At 25.4% G+C, this 26,256-nt stretch overlaps 1 protein-coding gene across 1 annotated transcript; it reads left to right on the top strand.

The window, feature by feature from the left end:
- Positions 1-11,023: 11,023 nt before the first annotated feature.
- Positions 11,024-12,847, top strand: LOC145837225 (aurora kinase C-like). Its single transcript, XM_082945014.1, has 2 exons — positions 11,024-12,327; positions 12,613-12,847. The coding sequence occupies exons 1-2, from the start codon at positions 11,039-11,041 to the stop codon at positions 12,773-12,775; spliced, it is 1,452 nt and encodes a 483-aa protein (XP_082801140.1). The 5' UTR covers positions 11,024-11,038; the 3' UTR covers positions 12,776-12,847.
- The last annotated feature ends 13,409 nt before the right edge of the window (positions 12,848-26,256 follow it).

Below are 26,256 nucleotides of genomic sequence, written 5' to 3'. Positions count from 1 at the left end.
TTATTTTTGAACAAAAAAAGCGCTCAAAAAGTTTGGTCTAAGAACTTGGTGTACAAAGAAATCTTTTAATTATCGAGTAATAACAGTAATTATATTTTATTATTATAGGAAATACACGATAGTATGAAAAATAATTTATACCCTTAAAGTTATTATTTTTGGGTTTTTAATCTTAATTAAACTAAAATGATAAATTAAAAGAAATAAAAAATATACAAGTTAAAGCATGTTTAATTGTTTTGTAGAAGAAACAACTGCTTTGTAGGTTTTTTTTTTTGTTAAAATAAATGCTTAAAAAGTTTTGTCCGAGGACCTGGTGTACAAAAATAATTTCGTGTAAACAAATGCTTTATTAGCTCTCGAGAGTCGAGACTCCGCAGCGTCAAACTTTCGAATTACACCATTTATTTTTTCCTCTTTTATTATAAACGAAATGTCATACTCTTAAGTCAATGAATTATTTTTGTACAAAAACAAAGGCTTTTGTTCTACATTAGACTCTGCTTGTTTTAATCTCTAGCTAGGATTCAATGGTTTTATACATTATATCTTAATTTGTTTCTATTGATAAAAGTAAGTTTTTAATTATGTGTTTTTTTTTGGGATAAAATTGTCAATTTTTTATTTTATATTTTTTTATTACTCTTCTTTAATATTTTTGGAAACTGATTTATTTTGGGGTTGTGGAAATAAAATAACTCAAATATAATTAATTTTATTTATGAACTTTTCAAAAACTTGTTTTGCACAAAAGAAATTTTTGACCATCAAAACGATTTCGCGAGTTATCAAATTCAACGAATTGTCATTTTTGTAAAGCGTAAGTAAACAGTTTAAAATGTCAAGGTTGAGGATAAGGGGCTAAAGTTTAAAAATAGTTAGCTACATGTAACGAGTTATAAGTCAGGTAACAAGATTAAAGGGCATGACGCAAATCAAAAGACTAAAGTCAAATTTATATGTAATAAGACTTTAATAGCAGCGATTGAACTTAAGTTGTTAAAGTTTACTGAGTATGTTTGGTTTTAAGGTTAATTCTATAGATTTAAAGACTAAGCTTGTATTCTACAGTGTATTTTTTTAAATATATTAAGTTTTGAATTCAGCAATAATAAGCGTTAATAAGTTCTAAATGTTATTGAAAAATATTTAAATTGTATCTAAGAAAATATAGACCACATTAAAAGTAATAAACAAAGACTTTTAATAAAAAAATTATAAGATACTAATTAACTTTTTAGTGTTTACTAAGTTTTTTAATTATATAATTTAATTAAAAGTACTGAGTTGATATTGACACTTTATAAAACACGTAAGAATTAACGAAACTTTTGCAATTTATATTAGTACGTTAAGCGTAGAAAATTTATAATATACTAATCACATAAACTACTTAATATTTATACAAAGTTTAACAAAACCATTAAAAACTGATAGTTATCAAAATTTAAAAACTATATAATATACAAAAACTAGATTTATTTTTACAAGACAAACAATTTAAGACTAAAAATTTATATCTTTCAAAAAATTCTATTTCGACATAAAATCAACAATCAGTTATAAATTTTAAACAATTCATAGTTTTTTTTTCGCCATTATAAGCATTTTCAAAATGAACAGTAGAGTGTTTTATATTTAGGGCCAATTAAAAATTAATATTCTTTTATCAGTTAATAACATTTACAAAGTAGAACCGTACAGAGTGTAGCAACGTGTCCCGCTTCATTAACCGGTCCTGCAACTCAAATTTAAGAACAACAAAGTTCTTAGCGACAACTAGTACCTGAAAATGTACCGGGTTGCTTTGTACGCCGGAGAAACGATTTATAAAAGTGAAGAGTTTTTTTGAACTACGGAGTCACGAATGGCGATGATGACGGTTTGCCGTGTTATAGAACCGAGGAAGGTTACCACTGCGGAGCGAAAAATTGTACAAGAAAAACTGAAAGCTAATTATTTAAAGCATCCGTTTATGAAGCTTTCATCAGCTTTAATTGTGTAACTTTTGTTGTTAGTTTTCGTGAAAAAAGTTGTTTATGGTTTAAACTTTAGTCGGCTTGATTCATTTTTGTATTATATTAATTCATATAGTGTTCTCTATAACGAATGTTTCTTATTAAATGAAAATGACATTAAGAATTAAACTAGTTCTTTTTGTAATTAAATTATGTTTTAAAATATAGAAAAATCAAATTAAAAAAAAAATGCTAATACTAAACTAATAGTATAAAAGTTAAAGCAATTATCTTAAAGCGAACGGGTCAAAATTGCACAAAGACAAAATTGCACGAGGGCACTAAATTGCACAAAGACAAAATTACACGAAAGGTCAATTTTGCACGAAAACAAAATTACACGAAAGGTCAATTTTGCACGAAAACAAAATTACACGAAAGGTCAATTTTGCACGAAGACAAGTTTGCACGAGGGGAAAAACTTGCACGAAGACAATTTTGCACCAAGGATCAATTTTGCACGGAGGGTTATTTTCGCACGAGAGTAAAAAAAAACAGAAAAAAAAAAAAGTAAAATAAACTAAAAGATAAATTATTATAATAACTAAAATAAAAAAAAGAAAAAGTTACTCACCAAGGGTTTGGGTAAGGGCCTTAGGGGTAACAGTAACAGTAAAATTAAAAATTAAAGAAAAAAACTAATAAAAATTATCATTAAAAAAAAGCAAGAAAAATGAACAAATAAAAATAAATTAGTTAAAAAGAAAAAAGCTACCGACCGAGGGTAAGGGTTATGGAAAACAGTGAAAGTAAAAAAAAAAAACTAAACTAATAACAAAAAAAAAATTAACTAAAAATGTTAAAGAATTAAGATAAATAAAAAATTCTACCCATGCAAAAATTTCTCCGCGCAAAATTGTCTGCTCGTGCAAAAAAGTTTTCGTGAAATTTAGTCCTCTTGTGCAAATTTGGCACTTACCCACTTTAAAAGGTGCCTAATTAAAAAGTTAATCAAATTAGTAAGAACGATAACTAAAAAAATATTCTAAAAGATTTACACTTATTAATATTTTTTTCAAAACTTAAGACACACAAACTGTTGTTAATGGTCTTGCAGCCAAATTCTTATACAACAAGTATTCAAAAAAAAAAGTTTGCTAAATGCAGCCAACTATTTTATCTTATCTTGCCCTTAGCTAATATTTCTATTAAGATAGTTCGGTATTCTGGTTTGTGGATGTTTACTATATGTAAAAAGTAGTAAAGTTAATTCTTGATTGAAATATAAAAGTTTTATTATCTACCTAAAAACTAAAATAGCTTCAGTAAAATTTCAAAAGCATTAAAAAGTATTTTAAAGGTGTTGTTGATAATTTTTGTTTTAAAAAATTAAAATACTGTTTATTTCAAGTTTTAGGATGATATATTTATGGCAACACTTGTATATATCATTTTAATATTTTAAAAGTTCTCGTATAGTAAAATTTAAAAAAATGTTATTTTCATAGACTCTACTACTACTACCTTTAGTTTTAGAACAGTTGCGTGTTAAGTTAAAACTAAAATTACTTACAGAGAAATAAACATTTGTTAAAACTATTAATGATCTACTTGATCCGGATAGTAAGAACGTTTAAAAAAAGTTAAAGCTAAATTACACTCAAAATATACTTTTATTATACCTATTTTATTTTTCAAGCAATAAATAAATTTATAAAAATATTTTCTGGTTTATTGATTTTTAATTAAATAAATATTTTATAGTATAACGTGGTTAGTATACGGAGGTAACTTGGTCAAGCAATCAATTTAAAAGAAAAAATTTGAAATAGAAAAAAAACGGTATTAGTATTTCATGAAAAAAAGAAGTTTGATATAATATTTATCAATTAACATTCTTATTAAACAATAAACTTGAAAAAAGCGTGTGTGAACTGTATTTTAAGAAATTTTAATAAAGATAAAGTTTGATAAGCAAGATAAAGTGTTTTTTTTTAAGTTTTGAAAACTTTTTTATTATTATTTTCATTTTAGGCTTAAACTCTATTTTGATTTGTATGTTTTTAAACAAGTTTTTGAGTACATTTTGAATTTAACTTTCTTTTAAGTATATTACTTATTAATTTTCGTTTTAATTTATTTTCTTTCTTTTTGTTGTTTGTTTTATTTGTAAGCTTTAAGTTTTTCAAATCAACTCTTATTTGCTCTTAATAAATTGTAAAAGCATGTTGTGTAAGTCTTGATACTCGGAAGGTTCCTTTGTGCATCAAGATCTTAGACCAAATTTTTTCTCGCTTTAAATAACCTTTTATTAAATAATAATTTATGGAAAACGAAATATATTTTATTTATGTAAATTATTTAAACTAGATATTCATTTTAATTTAGTTAAGCTTTTCGACGTCTTTTAATAGTTAAGAAGTTATATAGAGACATTAAATAGACGTATTACTTTAAATAGTTGCTGGGAAGTTGGTATAAGTAAACTTTAATACCATAGTTATACTTGCATTTTTAGTTTGTGCCTTCCATTAAAAACCAATTGTACTCTATGTTGCTATTTATACTTTAGGTTCCACATTTATACATTTGACCCATACAGTACATGACATTAAATTCCTCACAATACTTATGGCATAAAGTTTTATTCCTACTCAAAAAATATATTATTTTTAAATATTTTGTTCCTTTTCTACCTAAGATTAAACTTGTCTTTCTTGATATTAACAAAAATTTTTTCTTTAAAAATATGCAAGACAAGTTAAATGCTAGGTGGGCAAAAAAAAATTATAAGGAAAAAACTTTATATACACATAAACACCATTAAAAAAAAAACTTTTTACAAAGATGTAAAATTTGAATGAAAACTATATTTTTACCAAAATAATTAGGAAAGTGCCCTAAACTGATTTTAATCAAAAGCATTATAAGAAAAAAACCAATATAGTAAGAATATTTTCGAGTCTTGTTGAAACGTTGCGGTGTTTCCTCTAATACTTGCTGAGTCGAAAAAAAAAAGAACTATTTTTCCAGATTATTTTTAATTTTAGATATTAAAACTACTTTACTTTTTAATTAACTTATAATATGTTTGGGTTGGGTTAGGTATTACGGTAAAAAATAAGAAATAAAAGACTTAAAAAAAGGGAACTCAGCAAATATTAGGGTAAACACCGCAACGTTTGAACAAGTAACCTAAAAAAAATTCAATCTAACCCTATATTTTCTAGCTCTCGTTTAGTTACGTTCTTTCGTTTAGGTACGCATTTTTGTTGTAAACATAATGTGCGTAGATTCGCGAAAGGTGACTGTATTGATTTTTTTGTGCTTAACAAAATAAAAATGTTATTAAACTACTGCTTTTTTTAATTTTTCAAAAAATATTTTTTATAAAATATTTCAAACAAAAAAAATTCAAAACAAATAGTTCTGATTTTTTAAAAATAAGCTTTTATGTTATTTTGTTACTGCTTTTACTTATTATCAAAAACAGTTACTTGGTATTGTACTTATAAAAGTTTAAAAACTGGAAATTGAGTTTTGATTTTGTTTTTTTTTTTTGGTAAAATTTAGGAAATAAATATGACTTATTTACACGATTCCAGTTTAGTTATAATCTGTGCCTTGCCAATGTCAGAAGCAATGTGATTTAGTTAAGGCAAGCTGAAATAATGATCATTGATAAAAACTATCTAACGCCATAAATGTTATTTTTTCTGTTCTGTTTCAAATGTTACAATCAGGCGCTTACTATGAATATAAATTAAAAACAAAAAATCTTAATAAATGTGGAAAGAACAAATAGTTTGGTTGTTAAGCTGTCAACAACTTGAAAATGCTTAATGATATCTCTATAAAAATTCTAAATCAATTTTTATAGACTGTTTAGAACTATATTACAAAGTAAATTTTTATTAATTACTACTATAAAAATTTTAAGTTTGCTGGAAATATTATAATGTAAATGAAAAATATCTGAACACAAATAACCATCTGATTTCTGTTTTATTCAGGGTTGCCACTTTACCTGGAAAAACTTGGAATTTGACAATTTAAGCAAAAAAAAACCTGGTAAAACATGGGATTTAGGAAATTTTGAAAAAAAACTTTAAATTTTGAACAAAAATCATTACAAAAACCTAAAATTTTAACAATTTTCACCTGTTCAGTAGTAAATTTTTGATTTGACTGAAAAAATTTATCATATAAATAAAAAAAATTTTGTCATCATCAAAATTTTTTTCATTAAAAAACATATTTAAAGCAGCTTTACAGTATCTTTTCAATGTTTTATTACTATTTAATACAGTTTCTTACCTTAAACATAACTTTAAACTAAAAATAGACCCAAAAATGTGTACTTTTAAAAACCTGGAAAAAAATTGGAAAACCTGGAAATTTTTTTGAAAAAACGAGTGGCAACCCTGTTTATTGAAAAGTTTATGAATGCTCAGACTTTTTCAAATAAAAACTAAAAGCTGATATTAAATTTTTGCTTTTAAACTGTTTCAGCATGCTCAATTTTTTATTAAGATTTTTACTTTATACACTAAAAACTATTTTTGAATTTAACAAACAAAGTTATTTAGAAATTACTGTTTATCATTTTCAAAGAAAAAAGTTATTTTGAATATTGGACCAAAAACAAGATTACACATAATTTATGTTTTGATGTCATTATTTAATAATTGAAAAAACCCAATAATAAACAAAAATATTAAAAAAAGTCTTTAAAGTCTCATATAGAAATTTTCACACCTATTGCACTTATTGTGGCTCATTATGTTTAAAAAAAATAATCTTTTTATTCAGAACTGGTCTCTTACTGTTTGTCCAATAATGAAATATTTTTGTATTTTAGAAAATAAAAATGTTCTCTCAATAATTAAGGGCATAGGGGTTCCAACACTTTTTTTACAAAAAATAACATTGACTCTTAAATGAAAGCTTGAAGTACATACTACAAAACTATTTTAAGTAAGTTAACAAATACTTTTTAGCTTTTTAGATGTTATAACTTTTTTAAAAAGTATGTACTGCAAATATTTCACTATGAATTTTCCCAGAAATTTAAAAAATCACTTTTATAGTTTTAAAAACTTTATATTATGCCATTTCAAAAGTATTAAAAAATTAAAATTTTAGATAAAAATAAATAAGTGGTTTTTTAAAATAATTTTCTTATTTATGAAAATAAAATAGTTCCTACATTTGATCTATTTAAGTTTTAGTAATGATCATTCTGTTAGAATTAAAAAAAAAAAGGTTTTAAAAATGAAGGAGGAGATAGTTTCTAATGAAATAGTCTTTTTTTTTGTGTATTTGGTTTGTGCTTTCCATTGGTAAGCTATTTAGCACTCCTACTTTGATTGCTTATATCCTATAAATTACTTTGAATTTTTTTAATCTTTTTAAAATGTTTGATAGCTCAGATAAAACTAGAATAAGATCAACTTGTAAAATCAAGGTGGACCCCCTATCCCCTTAAGAATCAAAAAATTTTTTGATTTACTGTTTTTTAATATCTTTTAATTACAGTTATAAATTAAAAGATTGATAGCAATCAAAAATAATTAAATATGAATAATTAACACATTTTACAAAAAGTGTAGTTTTCTTTGAGAAAAAAATAAACTTACACATTTCTTGGGGTAGCTTCAAATTTCCACTACTGTTTTTGAATTGCTTGAAAATCATGCAAATAATTTGCGTATTTGCTGAGTCAGCAAATTTTTAAGAAGTATTTAGACCCCTAACCCTAACCTACCTTACCCAAACATAAAAAAAAAATTAAAATTTTACTAAAAAAAAATAAACAAGAAAAAAAAAATGCAGACTCAGCAAATATGCAAGTTATTTGCATGATTTTCAAGCAATTCAAAAAAGTAGTGGAAATCTGAAGCCACCTCTTTTCTTGTAGTTTTTTATTAACATCTAGTTTTACTTCGTAAGTAAAAAAGTAATATTTATAAAAGCTAAAAAACAGAATATTAAATTAAAATTAGCAGTAGTTATGCAAGCAATATTTAAATTAAAGTCCTTCTTTTAATCATAATGTTTGGGAATGTTTTAAATCTCAAATCACCTATAAATTGCTTACATACAAATCTGTATAAAAGCAGTTGTTGAGTTCATTTTTGAAAAAACTTGTTTAATTTGTGATAGTTTGAAGTAAGCTTACTGTTTTTGTACATATTATGAGTGTAGCTTAAACAAATATGCAGTCTTTGAATAACATTTATTTTGGTTAATATTTTCAATTAAAAAAAATCTGATATTAGTGTAAGCAAAAAATACTTTTAGTAGAAAATTTTTTCAAAAATACCATTTAAAAAAAGTTGAAGTGCTGATGATTTCTTCAATCTACATCCCTGGTGCATATTAAAGTCTATAATTTAAGCTTTTTTATTTTGTCAACAAAAAGAAAATAATATTGTTCAGATATTAACATAAATATAGTATTTTAGTATCCATAGTTGTCAAATTCATATCAAGAATTTATACAAATTAATTTAGGTTTTATGAAACTAAAGTTTTCCAAAGACACTTATTAAATATTTCAAGAATCCAACATAAAAATTATAGTTAAAATTTTGAAGTTTATTTTTATGCAGAAGTTTAAAATCAAGTAAAAAACATAAACAATATCTATCACATTTTATAAGGTAATAATTAAGGGTAAAGCATAAATGTTATTATTTCTGTTCTATTTCAAACGTTACAATTAGGCGCTTACTATGAATATAAATTAAAAATCTGAATAAATGTGGAAAGAACAAATAACTTGATTGTTAAGCTGCCAACAATTTGAAAATGCTTAATAATATTTCTATAAAAAATTAAAAATCTAAATCAAATTTTATAGACCGTTTAGAAACATATTATTAACTAAATTTTTATTAGTTACCACCCAAAAACTTTTAAGTTTGGTGGAAATATTATAATGTAAATGAAAAATATCTGAATATAAATATCTATCTGATTTCTGTTTTATAGAAAAGTTTATGAAAGGCCAGACTTTTTCAAATAAAACCTAAAGCTGATTTTTAATTTTTGCTTTTAAACTGTTTCAGCAAGCTCTATTTTTTATTGAGATTTTTACTTAATACACAAAAAACTATTTTTGAATTCAACAAACAAAGTTAATTAGAAATTACTATTTATCATTATCAATAAAAAAAGTTATTTTGAATATTGGACCAAAAACTAGATTACACATAATTTATGTTTTGATGTCATTATAATTTTATTATAATTTAATAATTGAACAAACCCAATAAAAAAAAAATTGAGTCTTTAATAATCTCATATGAAATTTCAAAAAAAAAAAGTTTTTTTTGTTAATTTTTTAAATAATTTAGATTTTTTGATTTTTTTAAATTTTCTTAAAACAGAACTTTCTAAATATTGCAAGGAACACTTCCAGATAGTTTGAGGTAATTATATCAAAAAACATATGAGATATATTTTTAGTGAAATAGTCTTTTTTTGTCTTTCTAGTTTGCAAAGGAATTTGTTGTAGTCTCTGACTTTGACCAGTTATCTCAAAAATTATTTTGAATTTTTAAAACCTGTAAAAAGCAACTTGTTGCTCAACAAAATAAAATAAAATTGTGAAAAAAGTGATTTACCCCTTGAACGGTTATTAATTTTTATTTAATTTTTGTTTTTTAATATCTTGTTTTATTCATTTTTTTCTTTGTTTTTTTTACTGTCACTGTTACCTCTTACCCATGCTTTATATTTATTTTTATAATTTTTATTTAATTATTCATTACTCTCTTAAAAGTTTTTCACTTGTGCAAAAGTGTCTTTGTACAAAAGTGACTCTTTGCGTAAAAGTGCCCCTTTGTGCATATTAGATCTGTGGTGCAAAAATGTCTTTGTGCATATTTGACTTATCCCCTTTTACGTAAATAATTTTTAGTGTCATTTATGAATTTATTTATTATAGAAAAAAGCATTTAAACTACCATTACAGTATTTTTTAAATATGTATAAACTCTCTAAGATTGCTTTTTACATTAAACTTAGTTTTATAATACAAGCGGACAAAAACTTGTTTTTTCAAAAACCTTGAAGACATTCAGAAAATCTGGAAAAATTAAAAAAAAAAACTAGCAACCTTTTTTAAAACTTAGCCTAAAGATAGTTTATCCTTGTTTAAACTAAACTTTAAAAGTTTAAACTTAACTTGACAAAAAGTACAAAAATGCCAAAAAGATTAAGATCATTAAAAAATTAATTAGAAAAGTATGTATCAATTGATTATTTATAATAATAGTGCAATTTTAGAAAATAAGTTTGTCTTTAGTAAATTATTGAAGTTAATAAAAATAGAAATCTTATTTTTATGAACTTCTGAAAAATACTTGTTCCTCCCTTTCATAAGATCTTGTAACAGTAATAGGTTCTGTTAGCATTCTAAGCAGGCGTTAAACCAAATATTATAATAACTACTCACTCCATTAGAATTGGGTGTACTTTAATATCAGTAATAGACTTCTTAAAAATTTTAGTGGTAATGATCATGTGATTCAATCTTCAGCTGTAGGTCAACCAAACTATAAATTTTAGTATTTTATATTGAAACATGTTGCTGAAAAATAAGATATTTAACTTCATTCTAACTAAGCAGATCTGTTTTTACACTGTTTCATTCACAGTTACTCTTTTAATATATTTCCTAAACAAAAATACTTGATGTTACTCCTATAACTGATTTGTATATTAAAAAATAGCAAGTATAAATGTTTACTGTAGTAAGTTACTGTTTTTTTTTGTCCGAAAGCTTAATTATTTAAAAAATAAAGTGTTGCAGTTTCCAAAAAAAATAACATTTAGTCTATTTTTATGTTTTATATCATAAAAAAACTAAAAATCTTATCTTAGTAGTTAGTATTAAAAGTTTCACTGACTTTGAGTTTAAATTTATTTACTTTTAATTCAGTTGGAAACTATAAACTAAATATATACTCTAAGATTATAAAGTCTAGTTACTTTTTTAAAATTATTTTATCTAAGTAATGAATAAATTTAAACATTTTTATTTAGCTGATAATTAATTTGATGAAAACACAATGGATAAAAACAATGAAGTTTTGAGGGAAGTGAAGAACAACAGAAAACTCACATTTAAGTACAGTTCAAAAACCATTTCCTCCATTGCTGCTAAAGAAAATAAAGCTAGACCATTGACAAGTGACAAAAGCAAATCAAGTAGTTATTTAAAATTAAACAAGCCAACTAAAACAGTTTCAAGCAGTAACACAGGAGGTGAAAATAGAGGTTTAGTTAAAAAGCCTGCAGTAACAGCAACCTCCCAAAAAAAGATTGGTCCGGGTCGGGTTCCAAGAGTAGATACTTTTAAAAAAGGAGCAACAAGGGTGCCACATAAGCCAGTAGTGAAAGCATCTAAACAAGATAAATCAAAACCATCTGGTTATAAAACAACTTTAAGTAGATCTAATCATAAGACTGAAACAAAACCATCAGTTTCAAGTAAGGTTTTAACAAAGAAAACTAACAATGTAAATACTGACCAGTCAGCCCCAACAGTCTCATCTTGTCATGAACCAAAGGTAGTAAAAGAACAAAAACCTTCTTCCTCACAGTTTAAAATACCAGCAGCACCAATGCCATCAAAAAAGAAGTCGACTAAAAAGGTCCAAACAGAAGAAAATTCTGAAAGTACAGAAAAAGAAAAGAAAAAACAAGAGCCCTTTAATTTGGACATGTTTGATGTAGGCAGAGCACTAGGAAAAGGTAAGTTTGGTAATGTCTACTTGGCTAGAGAACAAAAAAGCAAATATGTGCTTGCGTTGAAAGTCATGTTTAAGAATGAGCTGAAAAAACATGGTGTAGTGCATCAAGTGAGGCGAGAAGTTGAGATCCAGTCTCATTTAAGACATCCACACATACTAAAGCTCTACGGATATTTTCATGATGAAAAGCGGGTCTATGTTTTGCTGGAGTACGCGCCAAACGGAGAGCTTTACAAATACTTGCAAAAATGTGGTAAGTTTGATGAGACAACAGCAGCAACGTATGCATGGCAAATATCCCAAGCTCTCATTTACTGTCACACCAGAAACGTGATTCATAGAGACATAAAACCTGAAAACATACTGCTCGACAAAAACATGAACCTGAAAATGGCAGATTTTGGCTGGTCAGTCCACACTCCAAATGACAAGCGTGGTACCATGTGTGGCACTTTAGACTATCTCCCCCCTGAAATGATCAAGGGTTCCAAGTACGATTCTTCTGTTGATCTGTGGACTCTGGGTGTCCTTTGTTACGAGTTCCTTGTTGGAAAGCCACCATTTGAAGCCAAAGATCAAGTTGAGACGCATCGAAGGATTGTTAGGTTAGAAACACGTTTTAGAATAGATGTAAATTGATAATTTTTTACTTGTTTTGGTATCTAAAACATTAAAGTGTTTATTTTTGTAATAGACTTAAGTTTTGATTTATAAAGTAAGTCCTCTCGTAATAAAAACATGCTTAGCTATGATATTCTAGAAAATAGGGTTGTTGAGTTTGAATTTATTTTCTTGCTAAAATGAGATGCAAACATTTTAATTAGTTTTGTTAATTTTTATTGTACTAGTTATAAATAGTTTGTTTTTACTTATATTTTTCAAATCTTTAGATTGGATTACAAGTTTCCAGAATATGTGAGCTCTGGAGCTCGCAACTTTATATCTTCCCTGATGAGGATCATCCCTTCTTCGAGGTTACCACTTAAAGAATGTGTTGCTCACCCCTGGATCCTTGAAAATGCCTCAATTCCAAAAGATTTCAAATATAAGTAACCTCACTATAAGTATTTATCATTTCGAAATAAAAGACAACTTTGTTAAACTCTTTAATCTGTATGGTTACAGCACAATATGTACTGGAATAAAATATAAATGTATTCTAAAGTTTAATTTGCTTAAGTTTATAACTGCTCTACAAATTCCTAATTAAAATGTTAAGAGTATTGTTAAAGAATAATTGTAAACTTAAGATCATTAAATTAACAATAGATTAATTAAATTGTTATTTTTTTTTATGCATTTAACTGTTAATTTGCATAGTACTTTTCATTTTTATAAGTTCTTTTTTTTTGTGTATTGTTTTGTCAAGCAACTTAATTTAACTTATAGATTAACACTCTGCTTTCAACAAATGTATGTAAGTTATTATAAGTTTTTAGATGCATTCATAGATTGTTCTAAAAAATCTACTCAATTATTTTCGACTCACAGAATTTTTTTAGGTGGTTATAAAATGGTTGAATGTTATTTGTGTTACTGTTGAAAAATTTTCTAATAAAATGATGATGATTAAAAAATAACTTAGTATAACTTTTATTTGACTGTATGTATTGCATTTAAAACAATTTACAAGAAATGTTTTCTAAATCTAAAACACATGACTAAACTTTAAAAAGCTAACAAAAATGATTTCAACTTAACGGACTTTTTTTTGAAAATAGAAAACTATTTAATGGTTTTTAATATAATATAAATGGTTTTCTATTATTAAACTTTTTGTGTATGTTTCATATTATTTAAAAAGATGCTAAAAGATCTCATATGTTTAGAAACTTTTGTTCTTATTTTTAATTTTGCACTAAAGTACTTAAAATACATCACGTATAAGTTATAGTATTGAATAAACTAAGATCTGAAAAACGTTGTTTCCAGATGAGTAGTGGTTTAAAGAAATTAAGTAATTCAATTAACTGTAAAGTTTGTTCGGTAAAATGATAGTTGTAAAAACCTTAAGTGTTCAAGAACTAATTTTATAGTTCACAACCTGTTGGTGAGTCTGACAGGGAAGTCTTAACACAGAGTTTTTACTATGTAGAAATATGGAATTTTCAATAAAATTTAATTCAAAATATCTATAAATTAGTCCCAAGCTATGCTACTAATTCGATCTCATTAAACCATTTCTAATTACATCATTTCCTAATCAAATCTACATGTGTCCTTTAAATTTTTATCTGGATAATTTACTTGAAAATTACTTTTCATTTTACCAGTCCACATCGGAATATTAAAGCTTAAAAATTAATAGTGTTAGAGACGGAAGCCGATCATTTCTAACCCGATCGCTTCTAACCCAATCGTTTTTAACCCGATCATTTTTAAACCAATCATTTATAACCCGATTTAAACCAATCATTTCTAACCCGATTACTTCTAACCCATTCTACTTGTTTATTTTTTTTTTTAATCAGGATTTCATTCAAAAACAAACTAGTCTTAATAAAGTTTTTTAAATAATTTTTATTGTTTATTTTTAGTTTCTTTAAAACATTTATATTTCAATGTGTTACATAAAATACATTGTTAGTATAAATTTTAGTTTTAACTTAACATAAGTTTAATTTATTTTTATTACATCATTTTTTGATATTTCATCTTACACATAATTTCAATTTTTTTTCATTATTTCATATTTTTTTGTTCTTTTAATTTACTTTAACAGACGTTTTTCGTTAATCATATACAATTCACTAAATCGTTTACTTAACAATATTTTGAATTATTCTTTGTAGGATTTCAAAGTAAGCATAACTATATCTAAGTTTAATCTTGTAATAAGTCACGTGACTATAATAATTTTAACATAACAAATTTTAAAAAGTAAACCTTTACAATTGTAATATCCAGATACAAAAACCTTTATATTAGATCTAAAAACTACATTGTAAGTCTGTTGTACTATTGCTGACTAATGTATTAACATTTTATATTAAGTTAGTTTTAATAACCTTTACAAACTGTTATACAACTTGCATAGGCCTATAAGATAATGGAATTCAAACAAACACTAAGAGAAATTAAATACTTTTGCTATATTAAGTGAAAAGTATGATTTATAGGTATATCCTAGATATTAAAACAGTTCAAATTATACAGTAATCTTCCTTTATTCTACCAACATATGTTTCTGTGTGTCAACGAATCAACACACTTCAACTGGGTTCTGTAAAAGAATAATTACTGTAATGAGAGAATAGAAGCATAGAATAAAGTAGGTGTAAACATGTTTTCATTAAAATAAGATATTTTTTTACAGATAATAGTTATTAATAGGTGAAAGACTTAATATTAAATCTGACTGTTATAAAACTATATAATATTTGTGATTATTAAGTCTAAAATAAGTAAAGTAAGCTAAATTACACAACAAAACATAATATAAACAAACAACTCATGTTAATGGGAAAGATAATTAATTCAAATTTTATTGTTGTTAACTAATGAAAAATACATTCGTTACAACTAATAATTACGTCACATTGTAAATGAGGTTATTTAAACTATTTAATTCGTGTTACAAAGAACATTAATTTAGTTTTTATGTAATCTATTTTGAACAAAAATAAAACATTAACCATTAAGTTAGTGAATCAATAAAATTTAATAAAACTTAACGACGCTGAAGGCAATAAAAGTCACAGAAACTCGATGTAACATGTATATTATATATTGAATGTTTGTAATGATTGAATTAAAGTTAACTAAACCCAGTTGAAGTGTGTTGATTCGTTGACACACAGAAACATATATTGGTAGAATAAAGGAAGATTACTGTATAATTTGTTTTTATTTATATTCCAGTGAAGTTACTTCACTAGGATCTTTTGTTAGCAAACAATTAAATCTATATTTTGAACAGTTATTAAAACAGTTCGTCATATAACAAACCGCAAAAGTATGTTACGTCGATTGACCGTCTTGATCTCACATCATTAATAAATTCCTACTTAGTCTTAGAGCAAAAAGAGTCACTAATAATTAAACAGACATGTTTATTTGTATAACAAGTCCGAGGTTAATCAAATCTCGCCCAGGTAATCTTCTTTAAAACTTAAATCTATACAAAATGTTTCAATTACGACTTAAATTAGTACTTTAGTTGACAAAAAATTCTTTAAGATTTACTTTTTTATGAACAGTTGAAATAACGTAAGTAAAAACGAAATAAGTACTGACAAAATATTTTGAAATAGAGTAATAAATTAATTATATTTAAATTAAGTAACTAGGAGCTGAAATTTATAAAAACCCCATCAAGTTCCCTATTTCCTGTAACCAACTATTTTTTCAGACGATTATTACACGCAACATATTATTATTTTTTATTCATTACAGTAAAGCCAGCTTGAAGTCTATTGACTTTATTCTCGGTGTTTTTTTGCACCTCTAAATTTCTATAAATGTCATGAGTTTTTTTCTTCTTTAGAAATTTAAACCAATATTAGAGTTTCACAATACAAACTAATTTTATTATAAGTTTTTATGTTATAAATTAATCAAAAAACTTATATTTAATTATCGCTAATATTCTTAAGTATATGTGTTTTTAGAAACCTGTGAAACAATAACTTTTAAAAGATATCAAGAAATTATTAAAAGAAGTTTCTACTATTAATCATGAGAAACTGTTTTAGCAATTTTAAATTTTAATGATAAATGTAAATTTATTTTGCTTTATATACATCATATTTTGAAAAAAAAGCAAAATAATAAGTTTTCGACATTTAACTTTTATAATTAAGTTTATTATATAATATATCTTATTTTATTTTTAAATATAATTTACCATTGGCTAAGAGTAAGAAAACTAAAAATTCTAGTAATGTCAGGTTCTAAATATTAAAAAAAACGTCTACCTTTACTTTTGAGCTTTATTAAACAGTATACACTTTTGTTCTAAGAACTTAAATTTTAACAATGATAATTTTAAATGAAACCACCATACTAATTACGATTACTAAATTTTATTAACTGTTTTATTTCAAGTTTCATATATACTGATATTAATATTCTTAAAAAGTTGTATTTCATATAAATTCGCCCTAAATTCAAATGCAACTTGCCAATCTGGTCTCCATACTTAACCTGAATATTAACCATATATAATTTCTTCAAAGAAAAAGTACAGAGTAGTCTTTAAAGGCTGCAATACTCTTTATATTTCTTACATTGACGACTATCAAAAATTAATATTTAATCCTTAGAATTCAAACGACTTATACTTTTCCTAATGCTTTTTAAAACTAATTAAGTACAGTTAATTTATAATCCATTTTTGATTCTTATTAAAATAGTTAACTACGACGAAAATAAATCGAAAAATTCATGCAGTCATAACTATCTTTCAGTTTAAATGTGAAATTAGCTTTCAAAAAAAAATTAATTTTTCTAAAAAAAAATTAATAACTTTGATTTAAATTTACTTGATTAAGATAAAATACTTTATACTAGAAAATATCACTAATTTAACAAGTTTTTAAACTTATAAACCATTGATTTAATATGTATAGTTTGATTTTATTAGCAGCGCCTTTCCTCCGTAAATAATAAACCATTTTTCAATATTTTTGATAGATATTTATTTGATCTGTATTCTTAATGTGCTTCGGACTTTAAATTTTAAATTTAGTGGTTAGTCAATGTACTTAAATTTTTGATTTTTTTTACAATTTTCCTTACCTTAATTCCAATAATGTTTATTTTAATTGTATCGATTATGTTTTGGCAAAGCGACAAAAATAATTGATAAAAAAACAATGAAATATCAAACGGTTGCACGAATGTACAGAACTTAACTCTAAAAAATAGGATGTGTATATCCGGTTGATGTTTGAACAAGAATATATTTTACTCCTGAACTTTTGTAGTTTGTTTGAATTCTGACATTCTAGTATGTTCAAAAAGAATTTTACAAAAGTAACCATGAGCCTTATTTTAATGGAGAAGTGCGTGATTCAGACTATTTTGCTGATTGCTGTAATAAAATCATTGAAATAATTTACTAAATCGTCTCAATGTGTGTTGCTAAATTTTTAAGAAAAAGTTTTTTGTTGAAAAAAAATCGGAAGTTAATTCTAAATTGAAAGATTGTGCAGCTGTGTTTGGTTTTATTGGAACTTACTGATCTATGAAAGAATTGATGTTAAACTTGCTTATTAGAGAATTAAAACCAAATTTGTTAAAAACCTTCTCCTTCAAATCATAAACAAGTCAATAATAATTGTACTAAAGTGTTGATTTCTTTTGCTGTTAATCTATAAATATTGGATAAAACTGTAGTTTTTGATTTAAAGGTATATAAATTTTCGTCTCTTAGTTAAGTGTCATTCAGTTTAAGTGGCCCAAATTTTGATGCCTGGGTCTAGCATAGGATAACAAACTTCCAATATCAATAAAAATCAAAAAACAAAATTTTAACAAAAGCTATATAAAAATTAAGTTTTTTTTTAAACAAAACAAACTAAATTTTATTGAAAAATATTTTTTGTTGAGATTAACTTGTTTACAAACAAACCCTTATTTTTAAACAATAATAAACAAACATATTTTATACAGATCGGGTTAATAAATATCGGGTTAGATCGGGTTAGAAACGATCGGGTTAGAAATGATCGGATTAGATATGATCGGGTTAGAAATGATCGGGTTAGATATGATCTTGTTAGAAGTGATCGGGTTAGAAGTGATCGGGTTAGAAATGATCGGGTTAGAAATGACCGGGTTTGAAGTGATCGGGTTAGAAGTGATCGGTTTAGAAATGATCGGATTAGAAGTGATCGGTTTAAAAATGATTGCGAGTTAGAAATTATAGTAAACCGTTAGAGACCTTAAAATTTTTAAAATTTAACCTAGAAAACTAAATAGCTGCTTTTGCTTTAAATAATTTAAGGTTTACAATGACTTACATTGGTGCATTAATTTATCAAACGCTAGCATGTTTAAAGCCCACTTAGTAGCGATTAATTAGTGACATAGTACTTTATTAAATTTAATTATATATAAAAAAACTAAATATTTCTAATACAGCAATCATCAGAAAACAAATGGTTATTGAAATAATATTCCAAACATATTTAATTTTTTTTTTCGTGCAGCCTCAAATGTAATCACTTAATTTCAATTTATACTTTTTTGACTATTCTTTTCTAACTTTGACCGTTTATATTTCAAAAATTACTATGTATTTTAAAAAACTGCTAAAAGCTTGTACTTGCTTAGTTTTAAATAAAGAATACAAGGTTAACTTAAAAAAAAAATATTTCCATAAGTCATTAAACCAATAACTTATAAAGAAAAACTGAATATGCTTTTCTTGTTTAAAAACTAATAAATCTTACCCTTAAGTTAATCGTTAAGCAAGTATAAATGTCTGGCTCTTGACGTGTATTTTAGCTTTAATAAATAAAATATTATCTTAGTCAAAACAACTTTATTTTGTAATATAATGTGTTTAAAATCATTCTTACAAGTAAAAAAAAATTAAATTTATTTTATGTAATGATTGTGAATTACATGAATATCGATTAGTATTTAGTTTTGTTATATCCTTAAATTATTTAGATTATGTAGTTATTTTTTTGCAACAAGCTAAACTTTATCAAGTTATCAAATATTCTTAAATATGTATGAAATTATTATAAATCATAATAAAAAGTTATATTACAAAATCAAATATATAGCAATAAAAACAGCTAAATAATGGTATTAGATTAAGTTTTATGCAATCAAAAAAAATTCACTACTTTATATAAATTATTATGTTCATTTTTAGATCTGTATCAAGAAATGCGTATTTTTAACATTTTATTTTTTTGAACGTTTTTTACTTACTTTTTGCTCGAAAAGAAATAAAAGTTTTACTACAACGTTAGAAAAAAAAAAATGTTAGAAAAGAGGCAAATTAACTACAAACAAAAAAAAGTGAAAATATTTTGTATATGTTGATTTGTATAGTTAATTTCCTTAACTAAAAAAGAATGCTCAGTTTACTGGAATGTAAAGAGCTTATTTAAATATGTGATGATTTTAAAAATCCTTACGGAATAGACTTAATAAGTTCATTATAAAGTGTTATGCTGCGTAATTTAGGTATGTTAAACAGAGTCAAAAAAGCGAAGATATATGGAAAGTGCTAAAAAACCGTGACAGCCTCAAACTTGAGCTTTAAACTAACTGTTTTTTAAGTCTTTTCTTTTTTATACTATTCAGGGAGTTTCTTAAGTAGTAACTTGATACTGTTTAAAACTTTTAGAAATATCCAATAGTTATAATGTTATTAAAATTTCTAGATACTTTGTTGCTAGACTGTATAATATCAATAGTTAACAAAGATTAATATTTTTGGTAAAAAATGAAACAGGGTGGCCACAAAACACGGAATTTGACAATTTAGGCAAAAAAGACTGGAATTTAAAAAATTTTGTACAAAAATCGTGAAAAAACCTAGATTATTTTAAACTTAGGTTTTCAACAATTTTGTTTAGTGAAAACTGTAAATTTTATCAGTTTTAGTCTTAAAAAAAGTGAGCTACAAGTTTTAAATTAGTTATGATAAATCATTCGTTAAATTAAATCTTTAATATATGAAACTACTTTTTTTTTGCGTTTCCATTACTTTGAATGTCGGTCAACAAGAACCTATTTTTGACTGATGCAACTTTTAGAGTTTAGATTAAGAGGAAATTAAAAGTTTTACTAAAGAGCTAAACAAAAATGTATGTTATGTTGTAATGTTTTATGCCGAGTGTATTTATAACAGCTATAATAATTCTTAAATTCAAAGTATAAGTATTTGTTCATACTTTATAAGTTTTCCTTTAGTTCTTGTTGTTTTTATTTAACTTTATATTAGTTTTTGCAAATTTAAAAATATAATTTAATTAAACAGGTTGAAAAACAAAAATAAATACTAACAATTTAAAACTCTCAACAATTTTTAACTAGATTATATAGCTATTTATGTCGGGTAGCTAGCAAATGTGCACGAGGGCACAAAATTGCACGAATATACTTTTGCACAAGCAGACAATTTTGAACGGAGACATTTTTGCACGAGTTGAATTTTTTAATAATTTTAATTTTTCAATAAGTTTTGTACTTTTTAAATGTTTATTAGTTATTTTTTTATCTTTACCATCACTCTTACCCCTAACCCTTACTCTCAGTCAGTAACTTTTTTATTTATTTATTTATCTTTTATTTTATTTTTTCTGTTTTTTTTACTTTAGTGCAAAAATGACCCTCCGTGCAAAATTAACCCTTGGTGAAAAATTGTCTTCGTGCAATTTTGTCCCCTCGTGCATTTTTGTTCCTTCGTGCAAAAGTATCTTCGTGCAATTTTGTGCCCTCGTGCAATTTTGTCTTCGTGCAGTTTAGACCCGTTCCTATTTATGTTATATATCAACATGTAGACTTTTGAACAATCATATGAGAAGAACTTTTAAAAAATTGATTCAAAATTATAGTACAGGTTGTAATATAATAAAACAAAGTTTAAAAAATAGTAATAATGTATCGTTTAAGTTGTTTGAGTCTCTCAAAAAAGACTTTTTTTAACTTAAGATTATTTTACTACTAAAGATGGTCAAAAGAAGATGTACTTTCAAAAATCTGGAAGAAATTCTGAAAAATCTGGACAAAAATTTGAAAACCTAGAGAAAATTTGCCATTTTTTACAACATTAAGGCCCGCGAAGACTTATGTTAATAAATCTGGCCCGTGAACGAATTTTATGGTAATTTAAGTTTGCAAACTAAAAATCATGTGGTACGCATTTTAAATAAAAGAGTTTAAGGTATATTACATCATTAAAAATCATTCTTCTATAAAGAAGATGCAATATGATAACATAAACGTTTAAAATTAATAAAAATGTCAGTTGGAAAAGTATTAGCAAATACCTTAAAAAGTTCTTTACTTTTCTTGAAAAATAGGTTTTGATTTAATGCGCAATCTAATTTTTACCAAATTACAAAGAGTGAAGTTGTGTGAGTCGATTGGCCATCCTGGTAAATTATGTTTTAGTTATAAAATAGTGCTTAGTTCATAAATTTACCTTAAAGTAGCAAATAATCTTTTCAGTTTAAGTTGCACAGTATGGTTGCTGTTTTAAACTAATTTTTTAGCCAAAGATGTTTCTATTCGCACAGAGTCCTACAAATAAAGCTTAGTTATATTTTGCGGTTGTTAATTTTATAACTTGTTGCACTTAATTTACAAAAACTAGAAGCTTAAAAATTTAAGTAAAGAAACCAAAAAACGTTTTTTATCGTTGCAAGGGGTAGAGTTTGAGACTGTTGTTTTATCACGATAAAAAACAGCATTTACAACTTCTAAATTAAAAAACACTCAAGTTATGGCACCTCTGCAACAAAGTCTCAATAAGCATCACGTTTTTATACAAGTTGTTTAAAAATTTTCCAAAAAGGTCTTAAAAAGGAAATGGTAAGTTGAAAAGTATGCGTAGATGGGTGAAAATTAAAAATCTATGTTAAGATGTTAAATTAAAAATAAAACTTACTTTTAAAAGCATATTGATTTCTCGAGCATTAATGTATCGAAAACTTAGAATAGTTAAACAAAATATTATTTTTTATTTAAAAAAAACCACTGTTTTTTGTAAAAATATCATCTACTATAGAAAAAAAATTGAGCCCAAGATACATTCATGAGAATTTTTTTTTCTTTGCACTTACTTAGTGGTAGGAAACGTAAAGGCCGACCAATAGAAATATGTGACCCGCGGCTTATTTTTAACTTTTTGTACATATAAAATAAAACTGATGTGTTTAATGTTTTTTTTATTTCATCTTAGTTTTGGTGCACATTAGTGATTTTTTAATGAGTAGTTATTTAAGTTTTGCTTTAAAGAATTTCTTCGTTTTTGTAGAATAAATCTTCAAACTAAGAAATTTTCTAATAAGTACGACCCGCAAAAGAAATTTGCAGGTAAATTTTGCCCGTCTTTAGACGAAGCGCTAATTAATCTCTGTAAGTTAATTTAAAGTTGGTATTTTTTGGAATATTTCCTGTAAGTATTGAAACAATAAGTCTTTAGACAAAAAAAAAACACGTATCGATATGATTAAGAAAGCAAAAAAGTTCTGATTTTGATACAGGATACAAATAACCAAAAACTATGCATGCTTGTTTTAAGTTTGAAAAACTTGCATTTGTTTACTAATGGAAGAAAAAACACGTTGAGTATTGACATGAAAGCCTATGATGACTGCGATGCCTATGCTACATACAGGTTTGTTTATCATGCAAAAAATAAACACTAATAAATGTCCAGCTAAATTGTTTAGTGACATTTTGCAAAAAAAAAAGTATCAAAGTTAAGACAGGTTAAAAAATAAGAAATATACACTTTTAAACAAACGTGTATACCTATAATAACTTTTTAACTGTTGTATAAAATAAAAAAACAAATATTTAGAACTACAGAAACTTTTTTTGGATAAGATATTGGTTATACGCTCAATTTTAACAAAAATCCTTTTTTGGTGATGCAGGTGAAAAAATAAAAAATTTATTTAGTTTTTGACAGAGTTGTATCAGAATTAGTATCTAGAGCGAGCAGGGTTCCCCAAACTTTTTTTTTATTAGGCCCCTTTTAAGAAATAAAAAAGCTATTGCACCATACGATAAGATTTTTCATAAAACTAATATTGAATTCGCCTAAATTTTTTTTTTGCTGTTCATCATCAACTCTAAAATATTTAGTGTAAGTTTCAAATTATGGTCTTTTGGCTCCCCTTTTACAGCTGATGGCACCCCAAATTTCTGAAACTTTTCCATAATACCTAGTATAAGTTTTAAAACTACCAGTAAATACGCCTGAGATCTTTTTTATAGTCTTCATCATCAATTCAAAAATATCTAGTGTAAATTTCAAACTATTGCCTCATGGACCCCGATGACCCCTTTAACAATCACTGCCCCTCCTCCCACCTTTTTTGGCCCCTTTGCTGCTTTACCCTAAATTTATGTAAAGCCCCCACTTTGGGAAACTCTGATCTAAGCTATTTTATTAATCATACTAATAAACAATTAGTTAGCAATTTCTTACTTCAAAAAATTGCAGTGTTGACTCTGTTGAGTTTATACAGGAGCTACCTTCGAGGAATGCGGCTCAGCACTGCGGAAACGGATCATGATGCAAGCTCCGCTCAAAATTGCGCGGAAAATTATCTCAGTGGCTTTTGGTACAAATCGTGAACCAACCCAAACGAATTGTACGGCAGTGAAGGTGCCAGCGGGTCAGTACTTTCACTAATCCGGTTTCAGGGACGGCAATGCTGTTAGGGCGACGGAGATGAAGTTCCGACCAAACTATTGAAAATAAAGTTTGAATTTTTTTTTTCAAACTGTAATGTGGCGGGTTGTGTTTTTAATTTTTGTCTCAAATAAATTGGTTTATTGGAGGAAATATTATCTTTCTGCTTGTGAGTAAATCGTGCAAGTATAGAAATTAATTGCCAAAGTTATTGAGAACAAGTGTTACCGTTTTAGTTTTCAGTTTGATTCTGATACCAATTTTGAAAACCTTGTTTAAAACTTAAAGTTTTTTACAATTATTTTTTTTTAAAGCTTTTGTAATTTAAATGCACTAAATTGCTTATAGACAAAATAAATTTAAAACTGAAAAATAAGAACCTTGTTTACATTTTTTTGAGAAATAATTCAAGCCTTTGAAGAAGTGTTTCGTATTAAATATAAACTACCATAAAAATAGGTGAATGAACATTAATGTTTCAAAATAATGTTATTAAAAAACAAAGAATTTCTCAGCGAAGCTTAGTTTATAAAGTAATTATAAGTTCCAAATATTTAAAAATTATTTTAGTTTAAGTATTATAGGTATAAATGTAGTTAAAAATAATGGTATTTTAGTTTAAAATCGATCAAAAAAATTATTTATACAAACATTTTTAAAAATATTTTTTGTATAGAAAACAATTAAAAAGCAAAAAAATTTTTTTTTTCATATAGCGTAAAATAATAATAGTTGAAACATTTTAGTTAGAGGCAAACTTACTATTCAGGTAATAAACATTAAAAGAAAAGTTTACTGTAGATTTTAAAGTTATAAAACTTTTAATTTCTTTAGATACGAACTTGGCTTCGGGTCTGGCCAAATTTCTATCAAAAAACATGGATCCGGCCTGATCTTGATTTTAAAAAGAGATCTGGACCTGGTTTCGCCCGGATTCTAGTTTAAAAAAGTTCTGCTTCCGAAATATCACTCTTTTAAACCAAACTCTGGTTATTATATTATTTTTTATATTTATAAATTAACTTATTTTACAATGTTAATACTTGAAACTATTAAAATTTAAAGGAGTTAGAACTTTGGGGTCTAGTTGGTATTTCATAAAATATAAAACCAAAAAAAATGGTCAGATATTTAAACACTTCACCTTTTTTTCAAAATATTTTTTTAAATTAGCATTTTTTTAGTGTTTTAATTTCTGTTAATTCTATATAAAAACTACAAACAAATCTTTAAATTCGACACTGATTTTTGTCTAAATTAACTAGTTTGCTAATTTAGTCGAAACTATTTAAATATATAGGATAGTATACTATATTCAATAAAAGTATATATACAATAAAGTACATTATTATTGAACACTTATTTTGTTAAACGTTGCTTACACTATGAACATGATAAACCTGATCTTTTTCAATTAAATTTAGTAACACTAAAAAGTATTTAGTTTAACCTAAGTTATAAAAAACGAATTAATTCTTCTTTACACTATTTCTTCAGTCATCGTATTTACTAAAGTAAAAATCCGTATATTTAACATAAAAAACTAAGTATTGGTTTTTAACAAAGTTCTTAAAGTTATGCACAGAATCTGAAACTACCTTATAAAAATTTGTTTTTGACTTTTTAAATGGTAATTGTTACCTTTTTACAATAAAAAACACAAAATTAACTATAAAATGTACTTAATTATTTTGTAAGCTTTGAAATTCTTTTTTTTTTTGGTAAAAAAACTTTGGACTGTCAAACTGGTTAAAGAAATTAAAAATGCAATAGAATGTGAAAAATAGTAAATGTAGACAGTATTACATTTATGTGAGTAGCTGTAAAATTTGCACGAGGTCCCAAAATTGCACGAAGGGTCACTTTTGCACGAGGAGACATTTTAACACGGGTTGAATTTTTTAATACTAGTTTTTTTTTAAGTTTGTTTCAGTGAAAAAATATAAACATAAAATTAGTAAATAAAGAATTAAATTATTAATAACACTTCCGTACATTAGAGAAATCATTACAATAAATTATTTATCACTTTCATATACACAGTGACAATTTTGTACATATAAATATGTTATTCGTGTGTTCCTGGATTTTGACAAAATGCTTTGATTTGACTTCTAATGTAACTTGACTAATATCAATTTTACTTGTTTTTAGAAATTCAGCTAAAACCTAGGAAATTAGTTTATTTTTAATAAAT

The sequence above is a fragment of the Thalia democratica genome, chromosome 5, assembly GCF_965202585.1.
Source record: "Thalia democratica chromosome 5, ktThaDemo2.hap1.1, whole genome shotgun sequence".
In the NCBI taxonomy this organism is placed as follows: domain Eukaryota; kingdom Metazoa; phylum Chordata; class Thaliacea; order Salpida; family Salpidae; genus Thalia; species Thalia democratica.
The sequence above is the reverse complement of the archived record's forward strand: the minus strand, read 5'-3'. Positions and strand labels throughout refer to the sequence as shown.